The 16,572-nt window shown below is 43.3% G+C and overlaps 1 protein-coding gene across 1 annotated transcript in view; it reads right to left on the bottom strand.

Moving 5' to 3' along the window:
• Positions 1 to 3,196: 3,196 nt before the first annotated feature.
• The window catches only part of EEFSEC (eukaryotic elongation factor, selenocysteine-tRNA specific), a 170,393-nt gene continuing 157,017 nt past the window's right edge, over positions 3,197 to 16,572 (bottom strand). Inside the window, exon 7 of the mRNA XM_034776809.1 lies at positions 3,197 to 6,348. Within this exon, the coding sequence (XP_034632700.1) occupies positions 6,164 to 6,348 (185 nt within the window). The 3' untranslated portion in view covers positions 3,197 to 6,163. The remainder of the gene's footprint in view (positions 6,349 to 16,572) is intronic.

The following is a 16,572-nucleotide window of genomic DNA, read 5'->3' as shown; positions in this document are numbered from 1 at the left end:
AGGCCTGGAAACTACCCTAGAGAGAGGCAGCTTATACACTGCTCTCTCCTTGGGGCAGTGTATATAACCCCAGACAGTGCAGAGTCAGCTCCTGAGTCCTTTAAAGTGTGCAGGGCTTCATCAGTACTTGCACTAAAAAGGTCATAGCCTTCACAGGCTCCCTGATGATCATTTGGACCTCTTTTGGTATTATAGAAGACTGCAACTGTGAAGCTCTGCGCATCATGATTGAGGTTGCCAAGGAACATGCTGCTATGTCTGAGGTGTGCAGATCAGCTTGCAGGGAGGTATGGGCCACTAGCTATCTCTCAACTACTAAAGACTTCAGCTTCTCTCTGTGCTCCTGAAGGAGCTTTTCTACACACTAATACCCTGTCCCAGTTTAGGAAGTTGTATTTATCAAGGTATGCTTGGTAGTTTGATAAGTGCATCTGCAACCTACTAGAGGAATAGGCTTTTTTGCATCCTTGTCCCGTAGTGTCATTTTGGTCCCTCCTACTTAGACCTCTCATGAACTGCCACAACTGCAAATCCCAGGGTCAATTATAGAAACATTCGAACCCCTTCGAGGGAATCTAGCAGAACCTGTCTCCCTATTCTGATGTGGGTAACACTCGGGATGGACTCTGCCACAGGTCTTTAGCTGGCTCATTTATTGGTACTGCTAGTCTCCCAGGAACAGAGGAATGCAGAATCTTTAATAGTTTATGACACTCTTCCTACACTCTCTCTAATGGGATTTCCAGGATTTTGGCCATTCACCATCATAGCTCCTAGAAGACATGGTAGTCAGCTGGTTGGGCTGGAATAGCAGGGGTGACAGCTTCACTGGGTGAAGAGGAGCATATTGCTGCTGGAATGAGCTAATCCTCTGCTTCTTGCAGACATCCTGCTCAATGTCTTGCTCCTGTTGCTGTAAAACGTGTTGCAGAAGTGGACCCTCTGGAGATGACTTATGAGGAAAGAGACTTGTCTCTGAGGCAGGAGCAATGGAAGAAGTCTTCCTGCTGGGCTGCATGCTGTAGGGAGCCCGGAATGGCCATGACTGCAATTTATATGGATATGGGATTGCAGGCCATGGAGGAGGTAACCAGAAAGGATGTTTGTCTCAAGACTCCCAATGCCTTCATTTATAGAAACGTCCCTGGAATTCCCTGACAGATCAACTTGGCTCACAGGGAGGGGAGCGTGACAACAGATAAGTGATATCTCCCTGCTTTGTCAGAAGCAGATGAAGAAAAGGTGTATATTTCTTCCACAGGTGAAGTCACTCTTTCATATGTTCTCGGGACCTCTGAAATATTCTCCACTGGTACCAAGGTTATAGTTGCAGGTAGTACTGAGGGTAGGTGCTTCTTAGCGTTAGAGAGCAACGGTGACGCCGGTTGTTGGATTATCATTAAATAACTTGGTATGATAAATCTCTTCGTACTGAAAACGTCAGAGCCAGAAGAATCTCCAGCGCATCAGTTGAAGAGTGGTGGGTACGACAGGTTGTGAATGCTGCGGTGCCAATGTGTTGGTACCGGTAGAGGTGCGGACAATGTCCTTAGATGGTTCTGTGGTTGTTCAGTGACCAGCTAAGGTCAAGGCATCAGCAGAACTTGATCTGTGCCTTGAATTGCCTCTTGGTTAAGAAACATGAGTTGGAGCATATACATGATAGGATTTCTGCTTTGATTTACCAAGTCTCAAGAAAGAGACCTGTGTCTGCTGTCACGTTGAGAAAGATGCTCTTTCCTAAGCCTTTCTCCAAAGATTGGGCAGAGGTGAGCTTATATGCTCCTCCTGACTTGGTAGTTGAAGAATGTACCTTCCTTCAGAAAGAGCAAACCTAGTAGCGAGGAGCAGGCCTGCGGCGTACTGGAGCACTTGGGGAGATAGTCTGATCGAGTTTGGTAGTCTTCTTTCCCTCAGGTTCAGAGGAGGACTTATGGAGCTTTCCAAGAGGAATATTTTAAGGTTGGATTCCCTCACTTTTTGTGTCCTCCAAGAAAAAGCACAACATATTGAGCACTGATCTGGCATATGTGTTGCACCAGAAGTAGTACTTAAAGTGACCATCATAGATAAGAATAGCTGCCTCACAAGAGGAACAGGATTTAATACTGGAAACTTGGGCTCCATCATCCCAGAGAAGCTCTGACACTTGGAACAATTGAAGGATGCTTAGGCACATTCCACCCTTGATGCCCATGGGTGGGATGGCATGGGGGCATCAGGGGTGCAGGTGCAGCCCACATGGATACTGCTATTCAAAAGAATCCAATCTCATGCACATATGGTATATGCACACCAGAAGTGGAATACACATGGCCATTAGTCAAAGAACTGATTTTCCAATATTTTGCTTTAAAATTTATTCTGGGTCTTGGCTCCACACAGACTAATATTTACATAGATTTTTTCCATAGTGGAGTCTCTACTTTCCCTCTTCCAGGTTCAGTAGCTTAGAATATTGTGTTTATATTTATTTGAAAATTTTGAGTCTTAATGATTTCAGATCTTAAACTCATTTAACATTAACAGGGAAATGAAAGGCTTTTTATTTAAAAACCAAACAAAAAAGGAGATAAAATACCTTAAAATACTATTAATAAAAATCAGTTTCTCTGCTGTCTTTCACCCTTCATTTCACAAGATCCCACATTTCTTTACATAATGTAAATACAGGAACTGACCTCCCATCACTGAAATGCAGCCATCTCTGGAGTGGAACATGGCTACTGTAGGTGAATGCAGAGTCCTTACAAATTCCTGTAATGCTATGTTTTCACTTTTAGTCTGCCACCCTGTGATTACTCAATGTTACTACACTAATGTGCATGTAATGTGCTTAGTGCTAATAAAAATGAACAAACACATTGCTCAAAGGATCTCCATACTGCATCAATATGGATGTTTCTTTTTTCCTGCAGTCACCTAGCTGCACTAAATTAACACCACGGGCAAGGGGTGAAGAAAAAAAATGTACCCATGAATGTAATATTTTTTGGATTTTCTCAGCCTCTAACACAATCTCAGCAATTTCTTAAAACTTCTTTTTATTTAGTATTTGATTTTTGTGTTAGTTATAGCACACTGTCTCCTATAAAATGTACTACTATGATACATTCTGCAACATTTAACCCCTTTTCCCAGTTGTCATTCGTTAGCTTCACAGCTTAATGACATAGAGTCAGTAGAGCACAATATGACCCTGTTAAAAAAATTTTAATGCCATTTTTACAAATTACAGCATAATGCACCGATTACCAGGATGAAAGCAAAGTCTCGGCGTATGTCTGGAGACCAAATAAAAGAACGTTTGAACATCTGTTCATCCTACAAATGCCTTTAAATGCTTTGATTTTCCCATAATCATTTTGTTCCACCATTTCACCCTTTTCTGAATGTGTATCCAACAGCCTCAGGACAGCAGCCAGAGATCTGCAGTAATAGCACATTATAATCAAAGTTCCTGGGCACACTTAAGTTTTCCTCTTAGAGTTACAAGGGGGGGAAAAAAACCCAGTTCTCAGCATATACCACCAACTCTTGGTCCTATAAAATACTGTGCTCTGCTAGATGAGCAAAGTGAAAGGACAACACACTCTTCAAAAGGGGTTTATAATACGGAATTATAAAGCACTAGAATACTGTTCAGCCAAAGAGAGGGTTATATTGACTCAGTAAGTATTCCTAATCTGTATGTTTTCAGATGGATCAAGTTCCAGAACAACTGATTGGCCCATTCAGACTGCCCTGAAGAATGCAAAAGAGAATGGGTGGAAACAGAAGGAATTCAGAAAGTTAAATAGAAAATGCTATGTAACAATACATACCTTGCACTGATTGGCTGCCTTCCATCCAGAAGTATCAAAAAGTCCTTTACAAACTGTACAGTCAAGAATCACTTACCCATCACCAAAATGCTACCACCTCTGGTGTGGAATGCAGCAGCCAGCAACATTAGTACAGAGCAGTTTAGGATAAAACACAAAGACTATCATGTCCTACTGAAACTATTTTAGGATTGGCAGTTAATAACCCAGTTTGGTATTTGTTGAGGACACCAGAGCCAAAACCTCTGCACTTGTAAACAAAAAAAAAATAAACCCAAACAAAAACATTCTTAAACATACTACAAATTCTTTAGTAATTGCAAGTGATCAAAATTCCCCAAATTATACCAATAATTCTTAGATTAAGCAGATATAATACACAGGCATTCCCTCTGTGTCATCTATTTAACAGTTTTCTATAACACCCATCACCATAGTATCTAAGTGCTAAACGGGAGTGCAGTATTGAGTAAAGGATGCAATATGGGATTTGATAACGACTTAACAGAAAGAGAATGCAATAAATATTCTATGAAAGATTGTCTTGGGGGGTGTATATGAGAGAGGAGGGTGGGAGAGAGGACACATTTTCCTTATAGGAGGATACATTTTACAGCAGGGCTGGCAGCACAAGTCATATTAAGCCGTAACTGGAGTTGCCTAATTCCTCATGGATCACACTGAAAGCGAACCCCATCATCTTAAAGGATGTGCTAAAGCTTTGGCTGGGACTCACTCACTCAGCAGAAACTGTTTGGGATTATTCCACAAAGCACTTCCTCTGATCTGATTTAAAGGGACACTGTGTCAAGCTAGTTTAGGCACCAAATTTGCCCTGCCTCAAGAATGTTTAGCGGGAAATGTTCTCTGGATATCAAGTTTTTTGCTCCTTCCAGTTCATCCCTGTCACCAAATAAATAAATCCTACAATATTTTGCTCTGCTGAAAAAAAGCCACACAAGCCAGCAGAAAGGGCACAACCCCTATTCCCATTACTGGATGGCTGATCAATAATGCTTTGGCAAGCAAGAGAGTAAATGATCTATTATGGTTATTTGTTTAGCATTCCATGTGATCTAAAGAAATATGCTGGCTTGGTGCACGTGGCCCCATCTCATTCTCATGGCTGGTCCCAGCAACCACATCACTTACTGACAGCAAATAGTGTTATTCCTTTTGATCAAATGACACGGGTGAATGTTTTGGTGTTGTAAATCCTTAGTTCAATCCCTGCTCAAGAGTGCAGCATCTGAATGTGTACAACCATTGTTAGTATCTGTGTTTGGGTGGCTTATGCTCTACAAGAAACAAATAAGGGACACGGGAGAACTGTTATCCCCAGCTTTTATGAGGTTGGGGCGAGAAAGCAGAAGTACCACCTATGAGAGCCTTTCTAAACAGCTAATAGTTTCTAAAGCGCCTTAGAGATCTTCAGTTTAAAAGCCCTTATACTGCAATATGGTATCTTAATTTAATGAAATAAAGTCAGTCACTATTTCCACAGGCAACTTTGTGTTTCATTCTCACAAAACAAGCACTTTGGTTACAAAAATTAAAGCAGTTCCAGCACATATTTTCTTAGCAATTATTCAGAACAGCTTAGCCTTCCAATTTCCTAAAGAATCAAATAAATAGCCAGCAGACTCTCAAAGGCTGTGTGAAATATTGTAGAAAAGCAGTTCTGAACTGCCAGACTAGCAAACATAACAATACAGACCCTGAAATTATGTGCATATGAGGATGTTCTAACACTGCAGACTGTCAAGATATAAATCATTTATACAAAACTTCCATACCTGTCTCTCAGACAGCATCTCACATTATTAGATCTGAAAGAATCTAAAACATCTATTTTAATTTTCGCCATTTACATGGGGGATTTTTTGCCCCTCACTCAGCTTGGGGCGTGAAAGTAGACTGGTTAGTTTCATTTACTGGTTCTCATAAAATTTCCCAAATGCTACTGGGTTTCGATTTTCCACCTTGCGGCAGAATGTTTAAATTAAAAGAAACTTAAAACATTTCACGAAAACATTTCTATCAACTGTAAAACACAACCATACAAATTGGCAGGTGACACTTGCCAAGAGGGACAGCAGGGAGATTCAAATAGCAAAATCAGAACAAACAGATTCTGGAGGCCAAGCGTAGTCATGGGGATAGGAGGACTTTCCAGCTTCAATCCAGGTAGAAGGCGCCCTTATAGGATGTTACTGAGATAAAAAGCCTTTCAAAGTCCAAGGTTTTCAGACAAGAAATACGTTCCACCTGAATTCATTTTGGTGTGTAAGCCTTTTAAGGACACTTCAGACATCAGCTAGAAGGCCTCTTCCGCCTTCTCAAGATTGAATCATTTTCTTCTGTGTGTCAAAGACATATCTTTTAAAGAGAAGGTTGATAGTAACAGGCTGGGCTGAGTCAACCTTGCTGCTTTCATCCTCTTTGGCTGCATCTCCCTTCCCTGCCTTGGATTTCTTCTTGGAGGGGACAGTGAGAAACACCTTTGTATCTGACTTGAGTCCATCTGAAAAAATCAAGAACATACATGACAAAAAACTGCCTGTCAGCATTTCAATATTACAAGTGTACATCTGAAAACAATGAATACGTGAGTTCATCATTGCAATATACCTCATTTCAAGGATTTATTGGCTAAAACTAAAATTATGACAATCCTTCAAAAGTGCAGTTCAGAGTAGTTATTCCCTGCAATCCAATATAGTCTCCTGCATCCTCATTCCCAGATCCATGTTCTTTGCGAGCTCTAATACAGTTACCCCGCAAGCCATCTCCCTTCCAAAGTTCTGAGGGGATAAATAGTAATGGATTTTTAACAAATCAGATCAAATTGCCTGATCTAGGCCTTTAAAACTCCACAGACTTCCCTCTTTATCCTGCATGGATGCTTTCCAGCAACCTCTTTCTTGTGAGTGGATTTGGGGACTAGCATTTTTAAAAAATCAGTAAGAGCAAAGTTAAATGTGACTATTTCTGAGAAGCAAAACCAACTTGTCCAAAAAAATTCATATAGAAATCTCACAAGAACCTAAGTGACAAATCAAAGATTAAAATCCTGAAAAAGTGTAGCTCCATAGGCACCAGAGGTCTTGAATACTTTTGGTCCATTACCTAGACTGTCCAAAAGTACACTGCTCAATACACCACAAGTAAAGCATTGTTGTTTCTGGCCAAAGCACCATATATGTTAACCGGTTACAATTTTTTTTATGTGGCCAATCCTTAAGAGGATCAGAATTTGGGGGAGCACGACTGGAAGTTTAAACACTATGCTCGAAAAGGATTTAAATCTTTTGTGTTCAAACAGGAATATCTGCCCTTTTCTACCTAAACAGCAGGGGTTTTATTTACCATTTTTATGTTATTTTAACTGGTCACATTGGTGACATTTCAGATAAGAGATACAAGGTAGCCAAGTCCAAATAAATGCTGCAAAACAGGGGAGATACTGCTCCTTGGAGACTGCTCTTGAAGCCTTTTCTTTCTTAAAGCAGATGACAGAGAACCTCTGAGAAGCATATTCAATGCCACCTATCTGCATACTCCAAAATGTAGCTCTCAGGCATTTGGCCAGTTTCAGTTCAGGTGTTTTTAACCTGTGGTGTCATGTAACCTTATCTCAAACACTTAATCAGCTTCTCCCACCTCATTCTGAAATTCAGAGACGGAGTCTCGTATCATGGCCTGACAAAAAGATTGAGATGCTTATGATTTACTGGAGACAGGAGGTCTACAAGCACATGTGATTTGCTCCATTACAGACACATCTAGTGGGTATTTACAGCTGATTGTGGGGACTCGGCACCAGAGCCACCTTCTCTTCTTGCTAAGTCAGATAGTAAATTGCTCCAAGAGGCATTCACAATGTGCTGCAAAAGTGGGGGGGGATGGGGAGGGGAGAGGAGAGGAGAAGAGGAATCACAACAGCAAGAGAATAGGAAATAAGCAGGTCCTGCAGCAAAACCATTACACTGTCAACCATCCCCCTTCAATTCCTGTAACGGAGGTTCTGAAAACACTGCCAAATCCTTGATACACAGCGCTCTAAGGGCTAGTCTACACTACCCGCCCAGATCAGCGGGTAGAAATCGATCTCTTGGGGATCGATTTACCGCATCTCATCTAGACGGATAAATCGATTCCCGAATCGACGCGCATACTCCCACCTCATCAGGAGAAGCAAGCGCCATCGACGGGGGAGCCATGACGGTCGATTTGCCACCGTCCTCACAGTGGGGTAAGTCGAAAAGGATAAGTCCAATTCAGCTACGCTATTTGCGTAGCTGAATTTGCGTATCTTAAATCGATTCCCCCCCACCCTAGTGTAGACCTAGCCTAACAGGCAGACCACTCAAATGCTCCATGTTGGGGGGAAGTGAGGACAATCAGGTGCTCTCTCCAAACACAAAGGGACGTGGGAGTATGGGAGAAAAGGAGCACATTATATAGGTACATAAATTTAAAAAATACATAGCCTAGGGTTGGGGAAGTCAAATGTCAGGCAGCATTAACTTTGCATACTTTCTACAAGACCTCCTGAAATGTATATGAATGACCAGTACAAAGTTTTCTTCTTTTATCTTCAGATACTCGGATATAAAAAGCAACATTTATTTCATGTGAAAGTGACTAGGTTAGTTTCTCCCCAGTGGCTGAGAAGTTCAATGATAATTATCCTTGCATGTGGAAGATACAATTAATCAAGTTAGATAATATAGTAAAACCTGACCTCAAACACGTACTATATGCCTCCACTACACCGTACAATTGTTTTTGTTGTTGCTGATTTTTATAAAACCCAAATCCAAGTGCTGTCCACATAAAACCTATTTTAAAAAGTTTTTACTTGCATTATGACCACCTTTCATCATTAAAAATGAAAGAATCTAATCATTTCATAGAAAGTACCTTCTTTTACATTTGGAAAGTATCTAGCACATTTTGAATCCTGGAAACAACAGCAATAATAATAGAGATGGAAAAAAACTATTAGCTGATCCAGTGTAGCTCCCTGCCTGTGCAGGATTTGTTCCCTATTGTACATTTCCACTCTTTTGACCGATCTCATTGCAAATGTCCCTAACTTACAGGGCTTCCTGTACTTCTCCAGGGAGACTGATTACTTTTCGGACTTCACCGAGTTTAGACAAGGAAGCTGTGCGGTTTAGCTTCACTTTGCTTACTAGTCAGTTTCCCTTTCTTGGTCTCATCACTAGTATTATGTTGTTGCTGCTGCTGGAACACTGCTGCTATTAGGAAGATGTTTAAATCCAAATCAGCTCAGAAAGGCCCATTTTCATTAATTACAAAAGATCATGAAATATTTCAAGTCATATTACTAGGTTGTGCAAGACACATTTTAATTTAAAAAAATATCTAATTTGGGGGGTTAAAACTTGACAACAGTGGCCAACATTTTCTATCTTGGGTGTCAGAAGCTAGCTACCTAATTCCATACTTGGGAACCCTTCCTCTTGGTTTATACAGAGTTTAGCACAATAATGCCCCCAATCCTGATCGGGGCCTCTGGGTGCACTCACAATATTTAACATTAAACAACCAGAATAGGGAACTGGCTTGAGTTTCAGAGGTGCGGTACAATCACCGTTCCAAACGAGCAGAGCATCCATTGCTCCCACAGAAGCCACTGAGAGCCTGGGGTGCTCAGCACCTTTGAAAGTCAGGCCACTCATACAGGCCACTGCCTAAATTTAAGCACCCACATTTGAAAATTTGGATTTCAAGTAAAAATGATGAAAAAATGAAAATGGAGCCACAGAAAGTGTAATGAACTGCGGGGCAGAGAGGGGGGAAGGGGAGGGGGTTTAAAGCAACCTCCTCTCCAATCCATCCAGAAAAATTGAAAAAGAAAGAGGCAAAACTTGACCTCGTCTGCAGGCTCCACACCCATTCAGATTCAAACAAGGCATTATGTGCAAGAAGAGTTAGCAGGAGAGATGGAAGAATGTGGCAGTTCCTACAAGTGAAATCATGGGCTGCCAGCCAAATGCAGCTCAGGTATTATTAAACTTGCAAGGTATCTAAATTACTTAATCAGATCCCATGGCCCTCATTTTGCAAACAGATTAGGTGGCTGGCATCATACCCTGACAAATGGCAGTTGCTGTTTTTTTCACTCTGGTGCCAGGAGGTCTATGGCTGAAGAGGCTCTATGATACAGAGCAGTACAAAGGAGCAAGCAGAGGGAGACAGGCAGAGAGGCACAATCTAGGTTTCATCTACCTCCGTGGATTTCTCGCGTTACACACAATGCATACTTTACATTTTACAAAACCCAGGAAATGAAGGGAAATATATCTGTCACCGAAGAAGACATCAGCCCTTTAATAGCTGAAATGACGGATATTTTTAGATGAAACTCTAGTTTAACTTACTTACATTAGAGGTCTAATCTCTCCTGAACAATGACTACGTTAGCTTGAATACATAGTGAGAAATCTGTTCCATTAATTAAGTGCTGCCTGTACTAGGATTTGTAGCAAATGTTAATAGATTTTTTTCCTTCCTCTGTTGGACAATTACTTTATTTTGCCAAGTTGCTAATGGATTAAATTTAAAAGGTCTGTGTGTTAAAAAAGACTTTAGCTTCAAAGTTCTAACACGCACCTTGCCCACATTGCTGGGAAATACCTACATATTAATATTATTAATGGGCAGTCCTCAGAGGCATAGTAGATAGCTGAAAGCTTAGCAAATTCATTCCCACCCATCAACCTGCTTTCACCACTAAGTATATAACATAACTCTCCCAGCCAGACCTTATTTAAAATGTATTTATACTGTAGACTAACCTAGGTTAGAGAAGGAAATGTGAATATACAATAGCTCCTATTATTACTCTGTTGTAAATACCATGTCAGGACTCTCATACTAACTATAGGATTCTTCTATTTTAGCAAGGACTAAAGGATTCATCCCAGATTGTATATTTCACAATTCCAGAAAATGCAAACTTTGCATGCAAATGAAAAAAAAAAAAAATCCCACCACGAAAATTAATTTCAAAGCCTCAGAATGGCTTCATACAGCAGAAAGATAAAGATTTTTTGGAACAATTTTATATTTTCAACAATAAAATAGGTTTTGCCCTAATTTATGTTACATTAGTTTTAGTTTATAAAACATTATTATAACCAGATTTTTACAAGTGCACAGGCAAAAATTCTTGTCTAATAGCAGAAAACATGCAATCACAACAATTTGGTACACCGATAACATGCAAAGAAATCCTGGGCTTGTATTTCTTCTTCCTCTTCTCCTATCAAATACCTGATACTTAGTATCTACCCAGTCAGATCCGGCAATAATTCAAAGGCTGTGCCAAATGGAGTTTTAAGGTTCCCCTGATGCTTCATCATGATCATTTGCTTCTTCATACCTACCTGATCCCTCTAATAGGGTCTGATCCAAAGCCCAGTCACATTGATGGACCTTTTCTCATTATCTTCAATGGTCTTTGGATCAGGCCTATAGGGAAGAGATGACTTCACTGCTCCTAGCCAGTAGCTAGGATAGCAGAGGAGCATTTTCCCCCCAATACTGCTCTGCAAGTGGACCAATTAAGAGGTGCTGGCAAAACAGGAATCCTTCAGATTTCCCCTCTTCTTTGAGTTGAAACAGAAATACCATTAAGTAAAAATAAACAAAAGTAATCCTCTGCTGCATAGAAGAGTTCATGAACATTCTTCATATGTTCATTTATGATTTAGGTGCTGGCTAATATGGGTCAAACAGGTGGCGAACTCCTTCCAGAACTCATATGCTGAGAAGATACATGAGGAATGAATGCCAATTCCTCCATGCAAGTGATCCTCCCTCTGCCTCTTCAGATCCTCTCTCCAGCTTGACCCACTGCCTAACTCAAATCAATTGCTTCACTTCCACTTGACTGTATTCACTCCTCTATCTCCTATCCCCACTGTTGTATATTTTTAATCTACTAAGTGTAAAAGACAATTACTTGTTCCATAACTGGTGTTGTTGAGATGTGTTGCTCATCTCTACTCTCTGTTAGGTATGTGTGCTCGCCACATGCACCAGTGCCGGAAGTTTTCCCCTCAGTGGTATCCGTAGGGGACTGGCTCTGGCGCCCTTGAGTGGCGAGCACATGCCATGGTATACGGGGCACAGCCGGCTCCCTCCACCCAATTCCTACAGTGGGGAAGAAGGGTGGGTCATGGAATGGACATGAGCAACACACCTTGAAGAACACAAATCAAGTGCTTGTTCATGTCCATTCCATATTAGGTGACTCCCAAGCAGTACCAACCGAGGCAAGTAGGAGTTCATGGATGTGTAGATTGCAACACAGCTCTGCCAAACCGAGCATCAACTCTGGCCTCCTGAGTGATGGCGTAATGCGCTGTGAACGTGTAAACCGAAAAACATGTCACGGCTCTGCAAATATCCTGGATGGGAATGTGCGCCAGGAAGGCTGCCGAGGATGCCTGGGCTCTGGTCGAATGGGCCCTCACATTCGGCAGTGGTGGGACCTGTGCCAGCTTGTAACAAGTCTGGATTCAGGAGGTGATCCGGTTGGAAATCCTCTGTGAGGACACCAGAAGGCCCTTCATCCTGTCCGCTGTCATGATGAAGAGCTGGGTCGACCTGTGGAAGGGCTTGGTACGCTTCAGGTAAAAAGCCAGGACATGTCTGACGTCCAAGGCATGCAGCCTCCTTTCCTCGCTAATAGTGTGTAGTTTGGGACAAAACACCAGGAGGAAGATGCCCTGGTTGACATGGAAGGAAGATACCGCTTTCGGCAGAAAGGCTGGATGGGGTTGCAGTTGAACTTTGTCCTTGTAGAACACCATATACGGTGGCTCCGATGTCAGGGCTTTAATCTCAGACACTCGTCTCGCCGATGTGATTGCCACAAGGAAAGCGACCTTCCATGACAAGTGGGAAAGGGAGCAGGAGCCCATAGGCTCAAAGGCCGGCCCCTGAGCCTAGAAAGAACCAAGTTAAGGTCCCATTGTGGGACAGAAGCCCAGACTGGCGGGAAAAGCCTCGCAAGGCCTCTCAGGAATCTGCTCAACGTGTCATGCGAAAAAACTGTCTGACTTTGGATCGGCGGGTGGAAAGCGGAGATGGCCGCAAGCGCCAGCCCCTGGTTCTTAAGATGAAGCAGGTAATCTAAGATAGATTGTAAGGAGGAGTGTGATGGAGAAGTGCTATGCTCAGACGCCCAGTGGGAGAACCTCGTCCACTTGGCCAGGTAGGTTGCTCTGGGGGCACAGGGGGATACTGAGGCTGACTGCTTTTCTGAGGCCCCCCATCACCGACCTGAGCCCTTGAGAAGGCTGAGTAAAGCTCCATGGGTACCAGGCAGCTGGCCAGTGGCCCTGGATTAAATGGCGATACTGCCAACACCGAGGGTACTGCCGGTGCCGGGTTTTGGCCCGCCGGCAATGACCCCTGTCCAGTGCCAGAGCTTGAGCCCAAGTGGTTGCTCTCAGGCGACCACGAGCGAGTAGATCAGCTATCCCGGTCGCTGCAGTGCCGATTGCTGCACCTGGACAGGGAGCTCTCCACTCGGGATGAGTCCCTTCTGCGGGTCCTAGGAAAGCAACGGCGTTCAGCAACAGCGTTACAATGATCTACGCCTCACGCTGCTTGACTGGTACCGGGATCTGGAGTGGGTCGGTTGCCAGGAAGACTTTCTCTCCGATCTTGGGAGACCAGTGAGGGTTTCGCCAAGCCAGTCCTCTCTGCTTTCGAGGACTGGTTGCTCCATGCGCGTGAGCACTGGTGGGATGTCCCCCACGATGGGGACCTATTTAAAGGACTCAAGGTGGGTTTACCCCTAGACCGGGGTAACACCGTAGCCAGCGTGGGTGGCACTGGTAGCGCCAGGATATCCTACATTGCTTGCAGGGCCTCGGGCGTCAACGGGACCTCTAGTTGGCAAAGGCCCCAGTCACTGTCCGGCCTGGCAGACATGGGTTGGGGTGGGCTGGACCACTTGACCTGAGCTCGTGCCCGACTCCTGGAAGGAGGTATCGAGCTGTCCTCCTCAGGCCTTGGCTCCCCTCCTGCCCTCTCCTTCCCCTTGCAGGATGTAGGAGATCTTCCTCTCCCAGTCTTCTTTAGCCGCTTGGCAGGTGGGGTGCTGCATACTGATGCTGCAGTGCTCGGGGCAGATTCAGACCTTGACTGCTCCGGTGCCAGAGTTAGCGCTGACTCCACTAGGAGCACCTTGAGACGAAAGTCTCTCTCCTTCTTAGTCCGAGGTTTGAATGACTTGCAGATACGGCACTTGTTGCTTATATGCGACTCGCAGAGACACCTTAAACAACTATTATGCAGATCACTAATGGGCATTGATTTCTTGCAGCGATCGCATGGCTTAAAGCCTGGGGACCAGGGCATGCACCATACCTAGGCTAAGTCCCGTTCGGGGCCAACCAAGTAAAAACACTAACACACTAAGGGAAACTGTTAACTACGTACAACTGTTTTACAAGAAAAGTTCAAAATACTGAACAAAGCGAAGAAAGGCTAGCCGAAGCAGCAGATGTTCCAGCACCATCACTGGCGGCAAGAAGGAACTGAGGGTGGGGGGAGCCAGTGGTACCCCTTATACCGCGGCATGTGTGCACCACTCTAGAGGGCACCAGAGCCAGTCCCCTACAGATACCACTAAGGGAAAAACTTCCAGTGCAGGTGCACGTGGCGAGCACACACACCTAATATGGAATGGACATGAGCAAGCACTCGAAGAAGCCGCCTTGCTCCTTCTTGTGGATCCCAGTCCACAGCTTCAAATAATCCTTTAGCCCATTCATTGCTCCATTTCTCCTATCTACATAGTCTATTGTCCTCCCATGTTTTCTCTCCTTTTGTTTTGCTGTCTTCTGCTCCTCACCATTTTCTCTGACCCTGAAAAGGTCTTCTAAGGTGGACTTGGCTATTTCCCCTGAAGTCTAACCCCGTGGTTCTCAACCTGTGGTCTAAGACTTCCAAAGGGGTCTGCACCACCATTCAAAATTTTTAGGGGTCTGCAAATGAAAAAAGGTTGAGAACCCCTTCCCCCTCCAGCTTTCCTCTGCTTTCTGTTCTCTTTCCACCTAGCCATTTCTGTCTACCCCATTCCCTGCTCCAGCGTTCCCTCTTTCCTTTCCCTCCTCATTCCTACTCCAATCTCAGAGGTCTCCTTTACATCCAGGAATGGCTCGTCTCCTTTAGAAGACTGATGAAATGCTGAGTGATTGGAAAACTGTAAAAGGCTGAATGCTACATACTTTGGAGGAAAGTAGTAAAACAGTGGAATAACTCCTGTGTGCCTAACCAGAGAAGGAAGTAACAGCCAAGGCACTGACTAATCACAATATTTTGAACAGGTGGAATGATATACATATGGGGCATGCCCTCTAACCCAGCCAAACGAGAGGAAAATGTATACAGCTGAACTTCAAATCCCCCCTCCCTGAAATAGGCCTGGGTGCCCCCTGAATTAAGTAACAGTTCCAATTCTTTATTGCAATGACAATTACAATGACACCTAGACCTGATATCACAAATTTCAATAGTTCCTTTCACGCTTAAAGATCCCAACATGCTTTATATACTGCATACTACCTATTACAGTTATTAGGGTCCCATAAATATTTCAGTATCAGTAATCTTTGCATTACTGAAACATAGCTGCCTCTGGATTGACGTGCAACAGGGTGGACAGCCAGCAGGCTCTACAATTGGATGGGGTTGAAGAGTGTGAAATTTGAACCAAAGAGACAAGGGCAAACATTTACATTTATGTTCATGGGAATTTTAAATCTAATCAAATACCTGCACACAATAGAACAGTCTACTTTAATGTATTAGTAGGAACTACTACTAATGCTGCAACTGCACGAGTAATAGCAGTGGTGCAAGTGATACTGTAGATATGCCTCGGGTGTTTTTGCCACCATGTCATGGAAGTCTGCTCTAAGCCAGAGCACTGTCTACACTAATGGCTTAATACTAGTGCATCTGCACCATTACTAGCTGTTACTGGAATATGGGTATTACTTATTCTGCTGTAGGTGCATTTATCAGTGTTAGAGCCTATCCTTGATTTGTTGCTGGCATCTGCAAACATATTATCTGACTCCCTTCTGGAATTCACAGCATCACTTTTGTTAAGAGATTCAGGAGGATGAGAGAACTTTTTCTGTTTAGCAGATCTGCCAATATCACCTTGTGCTGTGGCCCCATACATTTCACAAACTAAACAAGATAGGGCAAGAAAAGCCCTTGGATGGGAGACCTCCAAGGAAAGCATAGGAGCTGCAGAAAGGCATCCTGGTAATTTAGTGAGTGGCAATCTTCCCTCGGAATCAATGCCACAGTATAGTACTAGGATCTACATGCTCCTGGGCAGGACCTGTCTTTTGGAAACATAAAACCAAGGTCCTAACTGCCTGCGGTGATGAAAAATCTCACAGCGCTTTTCACAAGAACAGGCTGCCCCAATGTCCTCACCAAATCATGACTTGGCTAATTATATTCTGTCTACAGCAGCTAAATTACTCCTGAAGTTCCAACTGGATACAGTATCACTACATGTCCCCAGCTACTGTACAGTTTTGCTATGCACTGCTGAACAGCTGCTGTGTTCCACCCCTGAGCATGCTGCATTTCAGTGGTGAGTGAACTGAGAGCTTGTGTACAGGCTTCTGGAATGAAAGGCATTATTATAAGAGATGTTATACTGGAACTGGAA

Source organism: Trachemys scripta, chromosome 7 (genome assembly GCF_013100865.1).
Source record: "Trachemys scripta elegans isolate TJP31775 chromosome 7, CAS_Tse_1.0, whole genome shotgun sequence".
NCBI classification, from domain to species: Eukaryota; Metazoa; Chordata; order Testudines; family Emydidae; genus Trachemys; species Trachemys scripta.
This window is presented reverse-complemented; position numbering and strand designations above follow the sequence as displayed.